The sequence below is a fragment of the Phaethon aethereus genome (assembly GCF_964289735.1).
Source record: "Phaethon aethereus genome assembly, chromosome: 2".
NCBI lineage: Eukaryota > Metazoa > Chordata > Aves > Phaethontiformes > Phaethontidae > Phaethon > Phaethon aethereus.
This window is the reverse complement of record NC_138582.1, coordinates 170,769,310-170,791,915: the sequence shown is the minus strand read 5'-3', so window position 1 is coordinate 170,791,915 and position 22,606 is coordinate 170,769,310. Positions and strand designations below refer to the sequence as shown.

The 22,606-nt window shown below is 48.0% G+C and overlaps 1 protein-coding gene across 1 annotated transcript in view; it reads left to right on the top strand.

The window, feature by feature from the left end:
- Positions 1 to 22,606, top strand: part of SETD2 (SET domain containing 2, histone lysine methyltransferase) — a gene marked incomplete at its 5' end in the record, with an annotated part of 68,612 nt that overhangs the window by 1,854 nt on the left and 44,152 nt on the right. The window contains 2 exons of the mRNA XM_082015171.1: positions 13,573 to 13,588; positions 16,894 to 21,335. Coding sequence (XP_081871297.1) covers positions 13,573 to 13,588; positions 16,894 to 21,335 — 4,458 coding nt within the window. The remainder of the gene's footprint in view (positions 1 to 13,572; positions 13,589 to 16,893; positions 21,336 to 22,606) is intronic.

The window sequence follows — 22,606 nt, the reverse complement described above, 5'->3', positions numbered from 1 at the left end:
GTACCTAGAGATTCACCATCTCCTTCCCCTCTCTGGAATGTCGTGGTATTAGAAATGTGCTGTATGGCGCGACCCAGGAACTGGTTGGGCCTTTCCAAAGTGCGGTTGGCCGCTGTGATGCGAGAGCGCAGTTAAACCGTGATGGCTGTGGGACATTTGCTGCTGCCGGAGACAGGGGCTTCCCCTGGTCCCGTACCTGCTGCAGGGTGTAATGAAGAGGGATGTGCATGGTTTGTTTTTGGGGGGGGATTGATTTTGTAACTCGTAGCATTAGAGTTGTGCTGCTGCAAGATGTGGGGCCTTGGAGGGCGGTGGTCAGAGCCCAGTGACGCAAGCGGAGCCCGGTAAATTGGCAGGCTCAGCCTTATTTTTCATGGGAATTATTCACAGAATGGTTTGGGTTGGAAGGGACCTTTAAAGATCATCCAGTCCAACCCATGGGCAGGGACATCTCCGACTAGATGAGGTTGCTCAAAGCCCCGTCCAGCCTGACCTTGAACATGGCCAGCGATGGGACATCGTTGCTGCTGAGAGGCAGCTCCACGCTGGCTGTAGGAAGTGGGGTGTTGAGTCAGGGAGCTGGACTACAGGTGACTCGAGTATGTGCTGATGGCATTTACCGGAGTTTTCCTACTAGCAAAGAAGCTCCATCCAGCTTTTGCCTGGTTGGTCGCTCTCCGTGTCCAACTCAGCAGCCAGAGCTCAGGTTCTTGAGAACGTCAGCGTCCAGCAAAACCAGCTCGCTTCGCCTCTTTGGGTGCTCAAAGTGGGGCCAACTCCCTGAGCTCGGAGCCACCGCCAAGCTCCACGCAAGGTCTGCAGCTTCTCCGTGGAGCTGCCTGACGCCGACCTGGGCCTACTGGCTGGATGCTTGTGCTGTAGGCAGCGAGCAGAAGAAACTTTGTGCCCTTACTAGAGCTGTAGTGGTGCAGCCGATACAGGCAAAGCTGGGACGTGCGAGCGCTTCCTTTGAGAAGACACTGAGATCGTTGCTGGCTGCTGCGTCCCGAGGGTGGGGGACCCTCTCAGACAAGAGACACGTTGGTGAGGTTGTTGCGTGGGGCGAGACGGATCGGGCTTGAGAGTCCCGAGGGTTTCTTTAGCTCATGTCTGCGCATTACGATGGAAGCCGCCGGTGCTGCAGCAGGTTCCCTTGCGCATCCTATGGCTGAAGTGTATTTATCCGCTGCAGGTAGACCTCCCCAGCTTGAATTTAGCTCTGTTTTGGGGGAAGATGGTCTTCCTGCCGCCCCACATCTCCGCAGGCCAGTGATGCTGGTGGGCTTGGTGGTGCGCGTGGGTGGTTTGGTGGGGTCGGGGTTTAGTGCCAGTGCGTATGAACACTCCATTGATTTTGTTCTTGTGACTTGATAAGGATTCAGACAGTCTAAAACTTCAGGGTTTTGGTTGTGGCTATTACTATGGTTTTTTTTAATGTGCGTTGCAGCTGTAGAGACTCATGGGCAGTTCAGTGTTCATGTCACTTTGGGGCTTGATTATTTTTTGCTTCCCATAGGTACCTGGATTCTATTTTCTGCTTTTCTCTAGAGAAAACCGTCAGTAATGTCGGTGCCCTTGGCACAAGGCAGAAGCTCCTGGCAAACGTGCTGTGGTTAAATATCCAAATTCGAGTCCTCGAGTATGTTCTAATCCATCGGGGAGATGCTAATGGAAGGGAAAGGTGCTTTTTTCCACCTACATTTCTTTTCCAATGCTCCTCCCCTTTATTAAGGAGACTAATGATGTTCCCACGGGGTGTGAAATTGGGAGTAGTAAGGGAAAAACTTGTCTCTCACTGCCTGAGCACACCTGAGGGTTTTTCAGCTCTGCGCTTAAACGTTAATGTCTCTGAAAAGTCAGTTTATTTTAAAAAAAAAACCTCTTTATATGTTGGAATTTGTCTCAGTCGTGGGAGGAGATCTTCACCTGCTTGCCTGGCCAGCCAGTAAGTTATCTTATGAATTTTTCACTTGGGTTTATTATTTTTGACATTATCTTAGGACAATTCCCAGCCGGACCTGAACTTTCTGAGGCTGGTTGCTTGCCACGCAGCTGAATTAAATGAGATTGTTCATCTCCAGGAAGGAGACGTGGACACCGTGCAGTGCCGCCTGTTGCGCTCTTCTCTTGCCTTTTTCCTGCTTCATCCATGGTGCGTTTTTGGTATCCAGTTCTCTTAAAAACGAAGCCTGAGGTTTGTAGCTTTGCTCTTGGAGAAGTCGTCTTCTGCCTGGTTTTTGGTACCCAACTTTGGGTTGTCTTATCGTCGTTGGGTTTTGAGGGAGGAGGACCTCTTGGCTTGTCCTTCCACCCTAGATTCTTGTGCCGCTTCCACCCACCGCTCTGGCGTGCCTTCTTTTCCGTCTGCTTGTGGTCCAGAAACGCGGCGTGCAGCGAAGGCAGGGTGGATCTGCAGTGTTTCGCTTCAGGGGAAATTACAAAAGAGAGGGGGGAAAAAAAAAGGTGCACGTTTTGGCTTCGAGCAGTTGAGGTCCCTGTGGTTTCTGCCAAGTCAGATGCCTGTAAATCGGAAAACCGTGCATTTTTCCAGGAGCTGGCTGTACGTGAGCACGCTGGGAATACTTTTTTCCCTTTAGTTTTCAATGTTTTAGGTCTGTGGCTCGGTGGCGCTCCTCTGTGGTGGAGTGACTGAGGGCGGAATGATGGGTGCGAATGGGACAGGGAAAGTCGCGGCCTCGGGTGCCTCCCTGGGAGGGTGTGCTCGAGCTGTAGGGGCTCTCAAAAATGAGGAAATTTAGCAGCTGTAGGCTACCCAGGCAATATATTTTGAGTTCCAAGTCGTTCCATGCACCTTAGTCATCCAGACACGTGCACAGATAATTACACACTCCACACTTAATACGCAAGAGCGGCTAATATATAAACTCCGCTCTTCTGAATGCTGTGGTTCGGTGATCGCTCCGAAAAGAGACGGAGAAATCCCTGGTTTTTGAAGGGAAAAGGCTTTCAGATGGTTCTCTTGTCTTAATTATTTCTAATTTTCCCTCTGTAATTTAATATTTTTCTTGCAGTGGCTCAAAGTGGGCTTAAAGCGGATAGGTGACAGCCTTCCTTCGACGTCTTGTGTTGGAGATCTGGTGACGTAATTCTAAATATAATTTGTTTGTGGGTATATTTAGACAGGGAGAGAGGATTTATAAACAGAAATAGACACAGAAACGTAAAGAAAAATTAATATGTTTGCCATATGTCTTTGATCTTTGACTGGCTGCGTTTTATTAGTTAGATGATTATTTGGGTTTATTAACGAGCCAAGCTGTGGTGCAAGCAGCCACATTCCCCTGCAGGCAGGGCTCTTGGGGACAGTGATGCTCTTTACATTTTACAGCATCCCGGGCTATGCTTCGTTTTTGCTTTTCCTTGGCAGAACTGATAGCATTCATTGAGAAAAAGTCCTGAGAAAGTCAAAGTGTGGCTCTGTTTTTTGCAGGTTCGATAGGACACTTACAGAAGAAGATTTTTTTTTTTTCCCCTTGACTTTTTTCCTGGCTTTTTCCCATTTATTTTGTTTCGGTAAACTTCCATAAAATGCTCCAGCCTTGCAGCTGGCCCCTCCAGCGAGCTTCAGCCTTTCGGGATCCATCCCAGCGGCTGCCATCTCCCAGAGCATCTCCCGGGGGCTGGCGTGGAGAAGGACCTGAAATTCAAGAGAAGCGTGGGCCAGGAATAGTCGGAATTTGACCCAAAATATTGAAGTGGGAGGAAGAGATGTGGGACTGGATCTGGGGAAGGAGCTGGAGCCTGAGCAATGCTCGACCTTAAGCACCATTTTCAGGACCAGTCACAGATTCCCGCTGGCTTTACCCACCATCGCTCAAAGATTTTACAGTTTCCGCAGCATCACGTTGTACTTGTGTTATCGCCTTTCTATTTGAAATGCATCAGCGGAGCTTTTGCAGCTAGAAATAAAAAGCATGTCGTTCTGAGTTAGCAGAAAACAATTATTTTTAATATTTGCAGCCTTCCGTAGCATCGATGTCCAACAGAAAATACTCCGGAGCCTAGTGCTCGGAGTTTGCTCATGCAGCTCATTCCCAACTTGCACTTTTATTGCCAATTTCTGGTATAAGGCGGGGATGAAGGGGCTTGAATTTATTTGCTCCTACAGTAATTTCCCTGCCTGGTATCACCTTGTGTTTAGCATTGCCACAGCAACCGGCCGTGATGCAGAGCGGTGGCAGGGTGCAGGCTTTTGCTCGTTAGCTCTCATCTTGCTGTCTTAGGCTGGGTTTAATCTCACTAAAATAGTTTGATTTAAAGCCCTCACTTCTCCAGGAGTTGGTGTTGCAGGGAGCTTGGGTTTATTTGATTTATTGAATTGAGAGCGGCTCCCAAGATGTCTCCCGTTGCTGACTTAACCTGCCAGGCAGGTTTTGTGATAGAAGATTAAACTTCATCTATAGTCGCTTAAGAAAGAAATACGTTAAGGATTTTATATTCAAGCAGCAACCTTAAGCTTGGCTCGGGCATTGCAGCGTTTTATTTACGACACTGAGACAACAAAGTTTTTTGGGGTGCACGGTGCGGGTTGCAGTTTCTACCCTTTGAAATCTGAATTTAGGGACACCTGATTATGGGAAAGCGTCTTGTTAAATTTGGGGTGAGCGTGGGGTAAGGACGGGATGTTTTGTGAACGCAGACTTTGATACGGTGAATGGTGGGAGTGTTTGGTGTTATATACGCGTCGGTGAGTTATCGGGTAACCTTGCTACGATGACTCCGGGTGAAAAAATAAACTAAAATGTAATGTTTTTATTTCCATGTGAAGCTTGTAGGATACATCCTTCACGAACCTCTCCTGCTTGGGACGTAGGGGACAGGACTGCTGCCTGCTTTCTCTTTTGGGGAGAAGGAGATGCCGGGGACCGCTGGGGTGACCCGTCTCCGCGCCAGGCGCTGTGCGTGGCACTGCGTCCCAGCGTGGGCGGCGCAGAGGTCCCACCTCGCCCGGGGACACCCGTTGGGTCGTGGGAGACCTCCCCATCTCCCTCGGCGGGGCCGCCGGCAGAGTTAGCCTTCTCCTGGAGCAGCAGGACTTCCGTAAGGCCAGCCTGCAGGCCGAAACCCTGGAGAGATGGTCGTTGGCAGGGCACTTCAGGAGGCCGGGATGACCCGCGGTGCCGCGGGCGCTACTTGTCAAGCCTGGCGATAAGGGCAGGTTGGGAACTTGCTCCCCCGTGGAAGGAAAATCCCGCAGGTGAAGCAGGGTGGAAGGTCCCAGGAGGCGAAGGAGGGGTAGAAACCCCCCTCTTTACGCAGCCCAGAAGGGCAGCGGGCGCCGCGGAGGACGCGGTGCAGCCTGGGGCTGCCCGGGGGTCCCGCGCAGCCCTGGGGAGCCAGTCCTTCCCCACCCTGGGCCTGCCCTCCGAGGGAGGGGCCTTGCCTGGCTGCTGTGGGTGGGTTTTTTGTCCTTTTTAGCAGGCAGCCCTGACCGCCCAGAGCCCTTGCTCAGGTCAGATGAAGCCTTAAAGCCTGTGTGTGTCCAGCAGGTTCGCGGCGGCCCGGGCTGCTGACCGCTCTGCCAGGAGTGAAGCCCTGTGCCGGTCACCGGTAGTAATGATCGTAAGTCAACTTAGATATTTCTGATTATTATTTTTTTGTAACGTTCAGTATGCTTTCGGGTTCCTCGCCGCCTTCTGCTTCCCCTGTTGCTGCAGAGGAATGCTTTAGAGAAACGTTGGTATAACTTGAGCCTTGTGTTTTGTGGAAGCTGGGTGTAGCCACTTGCTTTTCAGCAGGATTTAAATACTGAAATTATTTTCCTGGTATCGAACGTCTTTTAACTTCATTAGAGCAGCTGAGTTCAGCACACGCTGAACTTCTTCTCTGCAGCCGGGTGATTGCATGGGATGGGATTTGAACAAAATTAACAAACAAACTGTTTTTTGCTACTAACTCCACTAATGCCTTTTCCTTCCGAGCCTAAACTGTTAGCAGCATCTAACCTGGCAGCGCCTGCAGATGCTGTGCCACGGCAGCTGGGTCGAACGTGACCGTCCCCGCCGGGTTGTGCGAGAGGGAGTTTTGCCGAAGGCTGGTGCTTACAATGAACTGGGAGGGTATTTACTATAAATCTGCGGCAGAGCATTAGGGGACAGTTTGCTGCTTCTCATGGTGGCAAGCAGTTCTGGCTTGCAGGATCGGTATGCCCCGGGGCGCGCGGTGAGGGTAGCCAGGAGGTGTGACACAAGTTTAGCCAGTCCTAAAAGTGGTTTTATGCTGGTAGAAATGTTGTTTGGTTGTGTTGTGGTAATGCCTCTGCTTAAACCAGTGTCACAGCCTTGCTGTTGCAAAGGCTGTTCGTAGGTGTTTGAAAACATCCGTGGCCTGAAGGACCTGGAAATAAATACAGGTAGGATGGTGGGGACAGATAAATAAATAAAATTGGGAATGGGGGTAGCCACCGTAGTGACTCGTTCAGGTTGCATACAGGCTGTTGCAGAGCTAGGAACCGACCCCGAGCTTTTAAGCTTGGCCTAAGCCTGGCTGTAGGAAGGATGTTTTAATTTCAGCCTTTGGAATTATTAGGCATTGTTCAATGAGGTGGTGGGGATGATTAGTGAAAAGTAATGCCCTCGCCCTGCACGCTGGTGCGCTCCGATGCCGGCAGTGCCCCGCGCCGCTTTGGAAAGCTGCCGTGGACTGTTGGGTTTAATGTGGTTCTGAGGTTTCTTTGTGCAACTCCCGTCCCTCCGATGTCAAACCGTCCTGCACCTTCCCCTCCTTGCGTGCTGGAGGTGATAAACCCGAGGTGATAAACTGAGTTTGTGTTAGGTCCAGCCTCATCCTCCCCCAGGGGCAACTGCAGCCCTGGACGGACGATGGCTCAGGGGCGTGCGCGCGTTTTAGCAGTTAATTGCATCAGGTAGGGAAGATGCAGTTTAAGAGTACCCTGCATGTGTGAAACATTTTCTTTAGTTGCTGTTTGTGCCTGATCATGTCGAAAGGAGATGGTTTTGAGGCAGGGATTACCTGAAAAGGGATCCCATTTAAATTTTGTCGCTGGGAGGATGCTAACTCTAAAAACTGCTTGCTGAAATCTCTCCCTCCCTGCTCTGAGAGGAGGAGGAAGCTTTCCAAGGACTGTTGCTCCCATGGTAATGAGCCAGAAGCCGTGGTTTCGAGTTAAGCTGTGGGTTTGTGCCCTCTCTCTTTTCGGCACCGTCGCTCTTCGGTCCCTGCCCCGTCCGTCCTCGTCCTTCCCCTCGCCGTGTCGGTGCTCTGTTGGTAAATCCCTTGCACGGCTGCCATGGGAACAGCATTGCTTATGATGATTCCTGCCACGATTTCAAACTTGATTTCTTCTTGAGACGCGCCCTGGCACTGAGCAGGAAGGGGAGAGCGGGAGCTGTGTGCGCGGTGATGAGTTTGGGAATTCCTGGGCGGTTTTGGGGAAGGAACAGGGTCCTGTGATGTTTTTATGGGAACAGAAGGCTGGAGACCACTGGAAACTGTTTTCTTCTTAACTGTGTCTTTTTCCTGAAGCAGCAGACCCTAGCTTCTCTAAAATGCTAGTATTGTAAACACAGAGATAACTAAATAATTAGTAAATGAAGCTCTGACCAAAAAACCCACCCCCAAACCGCAACCTGTGGCTTTTCACATGCTCCTGCCAATGTCTCTTTTCTCTGACCCGCCTTCCTTTGCAAAAGGAGCAGCAGCAACCCAAACTGTTTTCAAAAATTGTCCTTTTCCCCTTTTATTTCTTCCCTTTCTCTTTAGGATTTGGTTGCTGTCAGGTGGACCTGCCTCGGGAAGGGTCTGCATGGGCTCTGCTGGACCCAGGACTTAATTCCTAGCTTGGGCAGAAGTCCCTTTATCGGCGCTGCCAGCTGGCAAAGAACAGGCATTTTCACTCGTGCCGTATTTCTTTTTAGCCTATATTTTCCCCAGCTGCAGAGAATGGAGTGTAAATGCTCGTAGTAAAAATTTATAGTGCTATAAGTTTTCCATATTGTGTTGTAATGCCTCTCGAATCTCTTCTCGGTGGCTCTCCTCCAGCCAGATGAGAAATGGGACCCCGGGCTGGCCTGAAGTGGAAGCTTTTGGTTTCTTAATCATCTTCATGCCTGCTGTTGAAATGGCTCGTGTCTGGGGTTTTTTTTTGATTTCTAAAGTTCATTTCAGGGGGATGTATTATGGAGGGGGCATTCAGCGATGATTCCCGGTGACTCCGTACACCAGAAACCCATAATCAATGTTAAAAGAAAAACCCCTTTCTGGTGTAATCGTGACTGCGCAGGACGTCACTCAGCCCTTATCATTAAGGAGAAAATTTAATTTTCAGTGTGTTCAGCTACTTGATTTCCTGGCATGTTCAATCCTCTTTTGTTCTTTCATATTTCAGCACAGGAGAAGTGGTGTCTCTTCCCCTGCCCCAAACGTACAACTCCAAACGCAGAGAAAATGTTGTGTAAAACCAGCAAACGCTGATTTAGGAATGCAGGGGATGAGAGCTGGATTTGGGGGATGTGCCGCAGGGACAGGTATATGCCCACAGCTACCTTGACCTCATTTGCTGGAGAACTTGGCTTGGTTTCAAGCTTCTGTTTAAATAAGATGTTTGACACTGTTAGTGGCTTTTATTTTTTTTCCCTCCCTTTCCTGGGAAAAAAAAGCCTTTCCTCTCTACATGGCTTTTTGAGGGAAGGGGCAGGATTGTCTATTAACTTCCCTGCTTTTTTTTTCTGGTTGTACATTATCCGCTTGTGGTGCAGTATTTTTGGGAGCAGGGACACGTTTGGGCGTTAAAAGCACAGTGCTCTCTGCAAAAGACCTCACAGCAATTTAGCGCCGTATTTCAGTTCATCCTAGGGACCGCCGCACATTTGGCCTTGGTTTTTACCTCCGGCCACATTACAGACTAAGAAACCGGGCGAGAGCACTTCAGACCTGTAAGTATTTTATCAAATTGTTCTGTTTCGAGGGTGGCGGGAGCTCAATGAAAGCGGCAGTGGGTGAACTTCATCTGCGGCATCGCGGTGCCTGGCGGTGGCAGAAGCCCGGAGGTGTGGCGGTGAAATCTGCCTAGATATTTACTTTTTTGGCTTTAGGAGCTTGCTGGGACTACAAATTTCCACTCAGAGTGCTAATTTGGTGTGTTGCCTTCTGGTTTGCGTAGCCCTGGTGTTGTGGATGAGGGTGGTGGCGTTAGGTGCTGGTGGATCGGGGAGCAGCTCTGGAAGTCCATCTGCATCCCCCACGCTGGCAGGACACTTCTGGCTAACCCGGCCTAAGTCAAACAGGCTGGAGGTTGGTATTTCCTCTGGTTGAGTGCTGAGGTTTTGCATTTTGTTTCTTTTCTTCAGAAAAAAAGGTAATTGCTGAGGCAGGTAGGCTTTCAGATGGACCTATGCTAATGCCTGCACAATACCCCATCGTCAGCTTAAAGCAAGGTGTGCTGAGTGCCAACCGGGGATGGGGCTTTTTAGGCTTGCAGGGTTGTTAGTCTTGCAGATGGTTAGATAAGAAGAGCTTTAAGCTTCCAGATTTTTCTCTCTTAAGAAGAAGAAAATGGAAAAAAACAACAACAACAAAGAGGACATTTGGGAGGTGAGGTTCTTCAAGTTTTGTCTTAATGCAGCGTTGGTCATTTAGACTTCAGAAGCCTGAAGGCATTTTTTTTGTTTGTCGTTTGCTTTTTTAGCATAAGCAAAGCCTGCCTGTAGTTCAGATTACGATGTGGGTTACATTTTAAAAAGGAGAGAAGCCCCATTCATGTCAAGCTGTTTAGGCATCTGAGAAATGCTGAAGCTGCTGAACCTCAGAATTAAAATACAACCTTATTTTTTATTAACATGCCCGTGATAAACCTGGGACGTTTCTATGAGTAGGAAAGCTGAAGGAATAAGAGAGTGCTATGTAAGGCCATGGATACTTTTTAAATACAAAGGATTTTGGTAGAAATGTGGGTCCATAGCCTTAAAAAAACCTTTTCTGCAAACGTGAACTCCTCTGTATGGCATGGGGATTTGGGATGTACTTGCTGCCATGGTTGCTTTTGGGTGCAGTCATGCATTTGTGGGGTGTATGCAAGCACACCTCCTCTCCCCTGACCGGTATTTGTCATTAGTTAATCAGAGCTGACTGGGAAAATTTTCTTTCAAATTTTACTTGAGGGGCAGAGTGATTTTTTTTTTTTTTTTTTTAAGTACTAATACATAGGGCTGCTGTATATAAATGAAGGATGGTACAGTTCCCTGTTTTTTTTTTAATTTTACTTTTAATTTATTGACCATTTGTTTGTGGAGGTCTTCAGTTTTGCTTTGACTTTTATTTTGGGTTTTAACAAGCCCTTTCTCTTGACATTCACAGAAACGAGCCACTAAGTGCATGAATTCAATGCTAATTTTAATAACAGTCTTCCTTTTATGTACCTGCAGACAGCAAGGTGCGGCCGGAGGAAAGCAAGTGGGATTGCTCTAAACCTCGGGGGCTGGAAACCTGCCGTAAAACCTACGGGTTGTGCGTTTGGATGGATCCCCGGCTCGCGTACGCTCTTGGTGTGTCGGGTCTCCTGCGTGCCGGCTCCCGCGCTCCTTCCTCAGGCTTGTAACGTGGGGATTTTACGTAACTTCAAACCCAGCGTGGGAGAAATTTGGCAATAGGTTTTTGAGCGAACAGCAGCGCCTTCTCGATGTTTGGAAATCTCCATTCTTTTTGATCCGGGGCGAAGGAAGAGGCTGGAAATGGAAATGGGATCCGTAACCCAAGCCAGCTACGTCCTTTATTAAGGTTAACCTGTGCGAGGGCACCCGTTAGCGAGGTGGGACGACTTTCTGCTGCTGACGGCTGCTTTAGCTGGTGAAGGAGGGGTAATTCGGGAGGGAAAAACATGTGGGCATAACTGGCTGAAATTCCGCTGCAGTGAGGGAATACTACTGTTGCCTCGCTGGGAAGAAGTGCTTCTCTGTCCAGTAGAAATTAAATTATTTATACAGGCATCTAGGACTATGTGAGATACATTACCGGTAATGTCATATCTACTTCATTCTTACATATTTTATTTTAAACAACCAGTTATATTCATGCAACATCTTCTTCCGTTTGGTCCTGTCTTAACTGTTTTCTAGCTTTTAATATTTTGATTTCTCACTTGCCGCCTTTTAAGCTGCTCAAATTTTGGCAATTTCCCTCTGCCAAGGGCAGAGAAGTCTTGCTACCAGGTGGCTTTAGAGCAGCAAGATCATCCATTTCCTAATGCAGCTCACTTTCTCCTGCAAGATTTTCTCTGGATTTTGAAGGATTTCAACTTTTTTTTTTCCCCTTCAGCGTATTGCAGTTTCCTTGCCTGCTTTGACCCCCTGTGCAGAAGCTGGCGCTCTGCCGTCTGCCTTCGTGGAGTGGCTGTTTCGAGGTGGCAGATGCTGAGGCTGCTCTACCCACGTCGTGTCTTGTCTGGGAAATGTGCTGCTGTGGCTGCAAGCTTTGAGCAGGGCGTGAGCTTAGAGCTGGCCTGGATCGTGCCGTAATTCCTGCTGTTTTGTAGGTGTGCCCTCTTGGGAAGTGAAAATTTTATTAAGCATTTTAGCTTAATGCTGGTTTTATGAAACATTTCAGCAACAAGGGCAAAAATGGATTGTTAAGAATAATTACTTCACTCTTACAGCAGGATATTAATTATAGATACTAAACTTCATTACCCGTCTCCCAATATCTAGCTGCTTAAATCTGTGTTCTAATGTATAAAGAGGCAGTTGTTTCTTGTTTGGTTTCGGACCACCAGCTTTCATCGGTTGTTATAGTGTGCTGCATCACAGCACATCTGGTTATGGATGTGTTGAAAATCTTCAGAGAATCCTTTAGGTTGGAAAAGACCCTTAAGATCGTTGAGTCCAATGTTTGTGTTGGGTCTTGGCCACACGACCTCAGTCCTGTTCTCACCCCTTGTAAACGCTTGCGTTTAACACTCAGAATATGTGACTGTCGACAGTGTTGGTGCCCTGGAAGTCTAAAACTCCACTTTCTGGAAACCTCCTTTTAGGCACTAATTTGTGTCAAAGTGCTGTTCTTAGAGAGCTTCTGACCTCCTCTGCGTCGGCAGTATTTTGAATTCATGGCTTGCTTAACCCCGTTAAATCACATACGTGCCCTCGTGTACTCCACAGCTTGCTTAAACTCGTGTTTCCTCAATGAAAACAAACCCTATTCTTGCTGCTCTAAGAATGATTTATACCCTATTAATAAGCTTTATCAACTGGACGTGAGCCTTTGTAGAGGCAGGAATATATTACTGCTGGTGATAGGTCTTTCAAGCAGGTTGCTCCTAATTCTCTGTTGAGGGTGGTTTATATGGGGAAATAGTGGTTATTGCCGCGCCGTCACCGTGTCAGGTCCCTGTCTGGGTTATGCAGAAACCGAGAGCTTTGGCTTTCTTTTCCAGAAACTGATACTTCTCAATTAGCTGACGTTTGAAGTGAAATCCGTGAACCTTTTTGGCAAAAAATCTTTCACTGTGTCACCACGACAGCGCCGAATTATGGCTCAAAAGCTGGTTAAATTTAGCAAAGATCCAGCTGAAAACTTCCCTTGTATCTGTAAGGTGGATGGGGAAAAGGCTGTCTGCACGCAAACGTAAAGGTTAGAGCACTGGAGGGTGCTTTTGGACCTCTAGTAGAGGAATTAATGGATAAAGGACAGCTGAGCTGATATTGTGGTTAAGGCGTATCAGTAGCCGCTGAAACTTCTACATAGGCCTCTGTAGTTTTCCTTTGGGGGCTGTGAAACTTGCGGAAGCTCTCTCAGGTGTTGGGGAGAATAAGAAGAGCATAGTCGTGTTCTTGTTCCTTCTCCTTCCTTGTAGGAGAAACTGCTTTGCTCCTGGTATTGGGGTGAAAAACTTAGAGAAGCGAAGGAGAGTTGGGCTTCGCCGTTGGCTCAGCATTGGCAGGTCGGGTTGGGGTCACGGTAGTGCTCCACATTAGTTCGTTGTTGAGCGGCTAGCTTCCAGAGTACTGATGAATTAATTGGAAGCATCATGGTAAATAGCCAGGGCCGCAGGTCCGTAGCGGATCACATAGCAACAAGGTGTTCATAAGTATCTCTCATTTCTGGCCGTGAGAGAGGCAGATACTTTCACCGTTTCTGAACCGCTAAGGAAAATACTAAAATGGAAAGAAAACCAAATTCAGCTTCCTACATTTCATTTTCAAGATGTTTATAGCTGCGTTACCTCTGCAGTGTCTGTTGAAATAAGGTTCTGGCTGGTTTGCAGACCCTCAGAAGACAACGCCAAGACAGCAGTTCGCTCAAAAAATGTTTGCTCTGTCAATGTCCATGCAGAATTTTCAGCACTGAATATTGAGCTTCAAAACCATGCCGTGCTCCCCTTCAGAGGTGGCTGGCGTGTCTGCTTGACTGTTGGGTGATGTTGGTAGGGACATCTCTTGCAACAGGATTATTTGTGGGGTTGGTGTTACCCTCGTGCTCTGTCCCTGGGTCCGTCCTGTTGGCAGTGCTGGAGATCTAACATTGCGTTTCTTGTTTCTGCCTGATGTTTACACCTTCTTTTTATGTTTTCTTTTGCATGTTTTCTCGGCTGGATCGCAATAGAGAAGAAGAAAATGAGGTGAGTGAAACTGCTTCCTTTCTTGATCTTAGCCCATCCTGGTTAGTTTGACCTATAGATTTCTTGAGTTGAGAGAGACTGAGGGTCAAGGTAAAGCAAACTGATGTTATTCTGGGGTGCCTTGAGTTCAGTGGTTAAATCCAGGAAAGAAGGGAAGCACCGTTAGTACCACGACTGCCATCTACACACGAGGATGCGATAGCAGAGCGCAATGGTGCCCTTGAGTCATTCGGTGTGGGTAGATGCTGCTTTCTGCACCGTGACAAGATGATTATTTAAGGACTTTCATCTGTGAAAAAAATTAGTTTTGCCGTATATGGCTCAATTAATTTAAGGGGAAAGGAGAAAACTTGGAGGGACTGGAACAGTTCATAATACCCCAGCATAGGAATGACTGCTGCTAATAATTTTTGCTGCTGTTGGACCATATCTGCTGTGGTTGTGTTGGTGAACATACTGTGTGTCCTCCCTGTATTCCCAGGGAATGGAGAGCTGTGGGAGCACTGCTGCTTCAGTAATCGTGTATCTCTGCTGAATATGCAGAGTGAGCTTCTATCGCCTTTTTCTTCCTGCACAATACCCGCAGCAACGTCTGGGGGAACGTTCCCTTTCTGTAAAACATTAAAGGAAGGAGAACTCCTCTTCTACTAGAGAGCTTTTGCCAGTAATTGCTACCTGTTAAATTTCAAAAGCTACCTGTGGAGTATGTTTAAAATTCTGTAAGTCATGTTTTGTTAAACTTGGTGTTATTTAAGAAAAAAAATCCCTGGAAGGATGAGCACATGAGGAAGAAACATTTGTTCTGAAATGTATAATTTCTGCTGAATAGACTATGAAAATGGGAGGAATAGAAGTTTAGCAGCTCCTTTTTTCCTTCAGGTCCTGTGTTTTGTGCAAAGGTGGATGTATCCAAACCCAGTTACTCATGTGTGAGCTTGGATTTCAGATCTGTTGTGCTTGAAGTTAGAAAGATTTTGATAAAACAATGGCATATTTCCATAACTGACTTTTGCACAGAAAATAATTTCACAAAAGTTCTATCAAGAAAGAAGAATCTTGAACACTGATGTGCTGCATTTACTGTATTTTTAAATATATATATATATTTATATATAGAATTGGTGTAATAGGTGAATCCAGGCTCTGATAAGAATTTGGATTCAGATTTGTGGAGACTCCTTCCATTAGACATCAGGGTACGGTTCAACACAGGAACCTGCTCTCTTCCGTTGTCCCAGGACACATACACAGGTTGGGGTAAAAAGGTCTGAATTTCTGGTCATATAAGGATAATAATTGACCCAACAAACCCAAAAAGTGATGTTCCCTTGCTCTTCAGGAGGCTGAGCCCAGCATCCTATGGGAGAGTGGCCTCAGTAGCATTCAGACATGTGGAAACTCCTACCAAATGGGCTGGACACTTGATTTTGTCCTTTACTCTTCCATGAATTAGTTTATATACGCTTGTGTATTAGTCTCTGGATCACTCCATATGTGTAGATTCTTTTGAAAACAGGGACAGTATTTGCAGCATGACTTTCTGGAGATGGTTGTGAGTCAGTTGTGGAGACACGAGCGTGTTTCAGAGCTGGGCAAGTCTGTGGACATGCCCTTCTTTTTCAAGGTCACTGTTTGGGTGCCCTTTTGGCCATGGCACTGGTTTAAAAGCATCCATGAAATGGCACCCATATAAATAACACCCATTTAAAAGGAGTGCTTTTTATTTTTTGCACCCATTTTTTCCAGAACGCAGCTAATCATCTGCTGGTGAAGATCAAATGTGTGCATGGTGCTGGGCTGCGTAGCCAAGACTAGTCACGTGGAGACCGTGACGTGTTTTTCACAATTTAAAATAAAACCCCATGTGTTTCATCAAAAAAATGATATTTTTGTATATATTGTGTCCAAGAGTGCAAATAGAATGGGATGGGATTTCCATTCCACCAATGTCTTATTTAATAATTTACTATGGTGCCTTTAGCCTAAGCAACTATGCATTGTTTTACAAAAGTTAAAGGATAACAAAGTATGTAATAATTGACAGTGGGTTGCAGGAAACTGCTGCTGCTGCCAAAGATGTGTTTATGCAACAGTTATGGGAGTAAAACCCAGCTCTGTACAGTTTTTGTACTGCTACAAACTGTTTTTGTTGGAGTTACGCTTCTCGCACAAAATGTAATTACACTAATGCAGTTTGGATTTGTGGGGATAAAAACGATTGACAGCACCCCCCTTTGACCACGGTGCCCCACCGTTCATCTTTAGGGATCACACTCCCATGGCACAGCTTCTGTGGAGATGAGCCCAAAGCTTTAAAATAGTTGGGAAAAACACCAGAATGGGTAAATACATGGTGCTTTATGCTCTGAAAATTGCTAATCTTGGGTTTGGATAAATGCATCCCCTAAGGTAGGAGGTTCCCATGGTGAAGGAGCTTTGTTGCTGTAGACTTGCTCCATTTCCCAAGCCAGGGTTCAGTTGCGAGTGCCGTCACAGCAGCTTTCTTAGCGGAGATCCTGAGCTCTTAATGTCCTGGAGGAGACGACTTTCAGCTGGGTAGCATCGAGTGAGCTCCTGGGCAGGAGACAGCAGAGAGCTGCTGGTGCAATGCACGTGGAGCGTGTTACAGTCAGTTGGCCCGGAGGTGACAGAGTCATCATGCACGACTGAGTCCTGATGGGAATTCTTGGAGGTTGTTGTATTAATACTGATCTCCGCCTGAGCGTGGAAACTTATTAGGAGTGAGTAATGACTGAGATAAGGCTGTCGGCGGGAGGCGGGACAGGACGGGGCTCAGAATTGCTGCTGTGATTCTTGGTAGTCTGATGTATGCTGAAACCAAATGCATCCAGGCGCAGCTTCCTGGGATGTGAAAACAAACACACTTAGACCTTAAAAATGTAGGATATTTTGTAGCCTGGGACCACAGAAACAGCACAAACAAAGCGTTGCATCTCTTCCATTAACCGTATATGTTGAACTCTCTCTCTTTTTTAAAAAAATAATAATTAAATGAAAAAAGGACTTCAGTTTGGTTGTTAATGTCAGTTAAAAAGCCTCAACCCAAACCCCAAAGGAGGTTTTGCTCCAAACTGGGAATGACTGGGTAATTGATTTTGTTCAAGAGAGCTGGGCGCAGAAGGCAGCGTGGCTATGCTATCCCAGCCTCCAGCCCAGGGTATCAATTTCTATTTTATCGTCATGAAAAATTCACCAGTTAAAGAAAATTGTTCAGTGTGCCTGTAGAACAGAGTTAAAACCCCCAAACTCAATTCCTTTAACTGCATCTTCTTTTCCTTCTGCAGGGCAAGCCTGAAACTGTGCAGAAAGCTGGTTTTATCAAAGGCCCGGTGTTCAAAGGCGTTGCTTCGAGTCGCTTTTTGCCCAAAGGCACCAAAACAAAGGTTAACCTTGAGGAGCAGGGAAGACAGAAGGTGTCTTTCAGCTTTAGTTTAACCAAGAAAACCTTACCGAATAGATTTCTGACTGGTCTCGGAAACGAGAAACAAAATGAAACTCAGAACTCCCCAGCAGTACCCCTTCAGACTGACTTTAACCCCAAAAGTAAAATGGACCTGGGGGATGCCGCTGGTTCAGCTGAGGAGTCTTCACCTCCAAAACCGAAGGTAGAATTAGGAAAGATCCATTTCAAAAAACATTTACTTAATGTCACAGCAAAACCGCCACCAGCTACAGCAGCAACGCTACCACCACCGCCGCCAGCTGTGGCACCAGTAACGGAACCGGTGGCATTGGCCGTGGACTTTCCCTCAACGCCCCCGCCTCCCCCGCCTCCTCCTCCACTGACGGCGTCGCCAGCAGCATCGATGCCAGTTCCTGCAGCAGCAGCCTTGCCACAACTGCCGGTAACGCTGATGTCGACGCTGTTGCTGTCGCCGCCCGTGGAAGCCGAAGTCCCCGCGTTGAAGGAGCCATGCCACACAGTACCTAAGGAGGCTTTGGAGCCGGATGTCAAGCAGGATGCGGTATCGCGTGGTTCGGAAGAACGTGTAACTCGAAACATGCCTGAGCAGACGGAAATAACTCCGCAGAAGGAAGATTCCCATATTGGGAAAGAGGATGAGGTTTCCGACGGCTCAAAGGGTGCTCCCCTCTGCTCCAGGAGGCAGGGGTCGAAGAGGAAGTTCTCCCAGTCCGATGGCACGCTGCTGGGCTCCGAGTCGGATGAAGATTCGGTGAGAACCTCTTCCAGCCAGCGGTCACACGAACTGAAGATATCCAGTACCGAAAAGGAGAGAGATCCCAGAAGAAGCTGTGCGTCCCTCAGAGGTGACGACCTGGGGAAGTCCTCCTCGCGCTCGAAGTCTGACCGGGATGAGAAGTACTCGAGCTATTCAAAATCGGAAAGAGATTCACGGTATGCGTCCTCCCGCTCTCGATCAGACAGAGAGAGAAGGCGAAGCCGGTCTCATTCCCGTTCCCGATCTGATCGGGGCTCCCGAACTAGTTCTTCCTACTCGAGGTCAGAGCGCTCGCATTACTATGAATCCGACCGCAGATACCATCGGAGCTCCCCTTACAGGGAAAGGTCGAGATATTCCCGTTCGTATGCAGACAACAGGGCACGAGAGAGCTCGGACTCGGAGGACGAATACAGGAGGACACATTCCAGATCAAGCGACTCAAGGCGTACGTCATCCCACTCCTCCTCCTCCTACAGAGACTCAAGGACTTCTTACTCTAAGTCGGACAGGGACAGCAAAGTAGAGTCGTCTCATGCCGACATGGAGAGGAGAGGAAGGTCTTCTTCAAAAGCAGATAGAGATTCAAAAAGGACTTCAGAAAGTGAAGTAACCAAAAGGTGCTCTCCCCTTGATGAGCTAGGCTATCGAAAGGGGACATCCCATTCTAAGCCTGACAGTAATGTGAATTCCTCCCGTTATAAGTCCACCCCTTCAAAGACCCCTGCACCAAAGCCTGATAAATTTAAGAGTTCTTTCTGTTGTACAGAATCGATCGAAGAAATAAAACAGCAGTCTAATTCTCTAGATTTAGAGACCTCTTGTCTAAAAAGCAATGAGATCAGGGTGTCCATTGCGAAAAAATTTGAAAGGGAAAAGACACTTTCTCCATTAAATCAGTTAAATGATTTGCCTGCTTTTAAAAAGGCAGACGAATCGAAAGCGGGTTTTGCTAACTCAAAGTCCGAGGAACTTACAGGAAATGAATGCCACGACAGTGTTAAGGAACAAGAAACTTTATTAAAGATAAAGCACGATCAATTAAGAACGTGTTTCCCCATGGAGTTGAGTGTAAATGGATCCCCGGAAGGTAGGGCTGACGGTTTGGCAACTTCCAGTGCCTCCAAAACAGAGGATGTCGCCGCGTCTTTTGACGATAGCCTGTGTCGGTCAGAAGCGTCGCCTGTCGTGAAGATGAGTCCATCATATCTGTTGCCATCTAACGGGTTTGAGAGCACATATGTGTCTCAAGAGCAAGAGCTGGACGATTCTCGGGTCCAGTCCAGCGAGTGCAGCAGTCTGTTTAGGCAAGCGGAGGCTCCGGTCCCACAGCAGCAAGGGGAAGCCATCCCTTTGCCTGTTGTGAATGTAGATCATACTAAAACTGTACTTAAGAAGCTGGATGATGAGGCAATTCTGTGCGACAAAACCAAAGAACTAGTTTTTTGCTACATTTCAGATGATGCCACCCCTGCTTTGTATCATTCGGAAGTTGAAATCGAAGCAGAACCAGCAGATTTAAAAGCTACGTCCGAGACTTTCCTGGACATACAGGTAGAGCCGCAGACTGTTACGTGTGATTATGAGAGCACGGAGGATCACCACGCAAAGTCTGCCTGTGACGATGAGCGCAGTCATCCTTCCTATAAAATTAGCCTGGCAGTGGAGAGCTCAAGCAGGGATCCCTCCCAGGATGGCTGTTCCCCAAGGATGAGGTCGGACCATCCTGTGCCAGAGGAAGGTGTCTCTTCCAAATGGGACGTGCCACCGCCGGATGGATGCCAGGAGCTGCCGCAGCATTCAGAAGCTGAAGAGATGCCCGAGTTGGATACTCAGCATGTTGATTGTGGTTCGGCAAAAGGCAAGCCATCGTTCAAAGATGAACATTCATATTATTCGGAAATGCCGGTGGAGCACCGCGACAGTGGGGTCGTGGAAGAAAGCACTCTTTCTACCGAGGGCATTGGGCTGGATGATTTGAGAGTTCGGTGTCCCAGTGCATTGGCCGAGAAGAACGAGGGAGATGAGCCCTTGGTGGCTTCGGCTTTTCCAGATGCCTTGTTTCCCTCTTGTGATGTTGTTGTCACTGCAGAAGAAATGGAGACGGTAACTCAAGCCCCAACATGCGACAGCAGCGGCAACGCTGCTGAATTTGTTCCTGCTGGCCACGATGATTACTCTGACACGGGGGAGAGCGACAGTGAGGGGGGCAGTGAAGACAGTGACACTGAAGACTCGGATTCTGATGATGGCGTGCCACGCAAGCGGCTCCAGTCTGTTGTAGTCGTGCCGAAGAACTCGACCATCGCAATGGAGGAGAGCAGCCCCGGCTCCTCGCGGAGCAGCCAGGGCAACCGGCGTTTCTCTGACCACTGGGACGATGAGCGACCCGAGCCCAGTAGACCCTACTATGAAGAGAGGATGGAGAATATGGCAAGTAAAGGTGGTCCACAAGTAGAGAGCAGATGTTCTCCTAGAGGGATGGAAAAGAGTCTGGCAACTTCTACCGAGCTCAGCAGGAAGGAGATTGGGGAGCTGCAGCCAGATCTGTGCCAGCCTCAGAGCGACGGTGTTGACAGTACGAGTCAGGCAGACCTGACGGCAGACTCCCATGGCAAACCCAACCTGGACGAGAGAATAATGTTGAAGGAGCTGATATGCGTTGGTAGACCGATCGGCCGACAAGACGAGCAGCCATTTTGTCTGCCGGAGAGTTTTGAAAGCGCCGATAAATCCCGACATCAGATGAGCTCTTCCAAGCCAGACAGCAGGCAAGGGAAGGGTGGGCTTAACCAGTCTGGCCTTGGAGACTTCTCCAGGCTGGATGGTTTTCATGCGACGGAGGATCTGGGTGGTTTGGGCTGGGACTTTTCCCAGCCAGAGAAACCCAGTAGCACCTACCAGCAGCCAGATAGCAGCTTCGGAGTCTACTCGGGCTACATTTACCAGCCGGGCTCGGGAGCATATGGCGGCTCTCAGAGCTACTGGCAAGGCAATGGTTACTGGGATGCGAGGTCTGCTAGCAGACCTTCTGCAGTCAATTACGAACGAATTCAAGGGCAAGTACCAGATTCTCTAACAGAGGATCATGAAGAGTACGAAGAGGATGACCGTTGGGATGATGACTGCAAGCCTCGTTTTCCCAGCCCCTCGAGTAAATGCCAGGTGCCGGGGCAGAAGGAAAAAGGCTCGGTGCAGGCACATGAGATCAGCAGCAATTCGACCAAGGAGCCAGTGCCTGGTGGGGAGAAGAAGGAGGAGATGAAGGTTTTGGAAAAAAACGATGCGAAAGAACGAGGTCCACCAAAAAAAAGACGCCCAGAGTTGGAGAGCGACTCTGAGAGCGATGTGGACTCGAGGGAGAAGAAGAAGGTGAAACCGGAGGGTGAGCAAGTGGAGTTGGCACTACAGGACTCCTCCATGGTTGGTCGGTTGTGTATCATGGATGACTTCAGAGACCCCCAGCGCTGGAAGGAGTTTGCCAAGCAAGGAAAGATGCCCTGTTACTTTGACCTTATTGAGGAGAATGTGTACTTGACAGAAAGGTAACCGATTTTTTTACCCTTTTTTTTTTCCTTTGCCTGTAGCAATTTTAGATTTTAACTTGTATTTGGTTCTGTAATAGTTTTTTTTGATGGCCGAATTGGCATAATTGGGAGGGAGGGATGTCGCATTCCCGATGTCTAGCAAATCTGCTCGTAGAGGGGATGATGCTAGGCAAGTATTTGGCTTCCCCTGGGTCTCTTCTAAACAGAAAACCCTGGTTTGGCCCAGACAGGCCCCGGTGGTGAGAAGAGGTAGAAGACTGAAGGATATCGGGGGAGGATAATTTATTTATACCCTCTTCTCAGTTGTCTTGCAGCATCCCCTTTGTCTAGTGTTGATTTGGGTAGCGGGCAGGACTTGCACATGTGGGATTACCGGCATCAGCACCAAGTAAACACGTTATTCTTGGGCCCATGGTAATTTATAAGAGTAATTAATTTTTTTCCAAGCTTTTTGCTTTCTTCTCTGTTGTCCACCGTTCATCTGAACCTGGTGCAGCTACGTGAAAGCCCAGAGCTGTATATCAGCATCACCTCTGGGCTTGCCAATTCTTGTCCGTTTAGTGTCCCCAAATGCGGGCTTGCTCCCTCTCTGAAGACACAGGGAAATCCGTCTGGCTGTGGGAAAGGTTCTAGACAAACAAAGTGTGTTTCCAAAGGCTGTGGTTACTTGCATGTAATTATTTGTCATCTCAGATGAGTTATTTCAGATCTAACAGACTGTGGTTTTGAAATATCAGAGGGTAGCTGCTGGCTGCAGATTATCCTTTTCCCTTTTGCGTGGGAATATTGAACAGATGATCCCTGGAAAAGAAAATCATCTATTTCTGAGCTTTAGGGACGATTAGTAAGTGTATCGCTTCCGGGCTCAACTACCTTTGTCCTTGCCGAAAAAATACTCGCTCTGGCTTGAGAGCATCTCCCGGAGCGAGATGTGGGCGAGAGCTCCTTAGGAGCTTGTAACCAGTCCTCACTCCTGGCGTGGGCTACGGTAGGGCCTTCCGAGGACTGATAAAATCTCGCCATCTCATTTCACTTCATGGTCCTTTTTCACCTCGTGATTCCCCGGGGGTGGTTGAGTAACGGCGTTCCTGGGCACCGCCGGGTACCAAGCGCCGGCGCAGCGCCAGCTCGGGGGATGCTTCACATGGGCCAGTTCAAACCCACGTTGGGCTTCATGTGTTGAGGTCTTAACACTCAAGGCTTTTGCCACGTCTTTTGTTCACTAAAATGGCTTTTTTTTTTTTTTTTAATTTTATAAATGTGTTTTA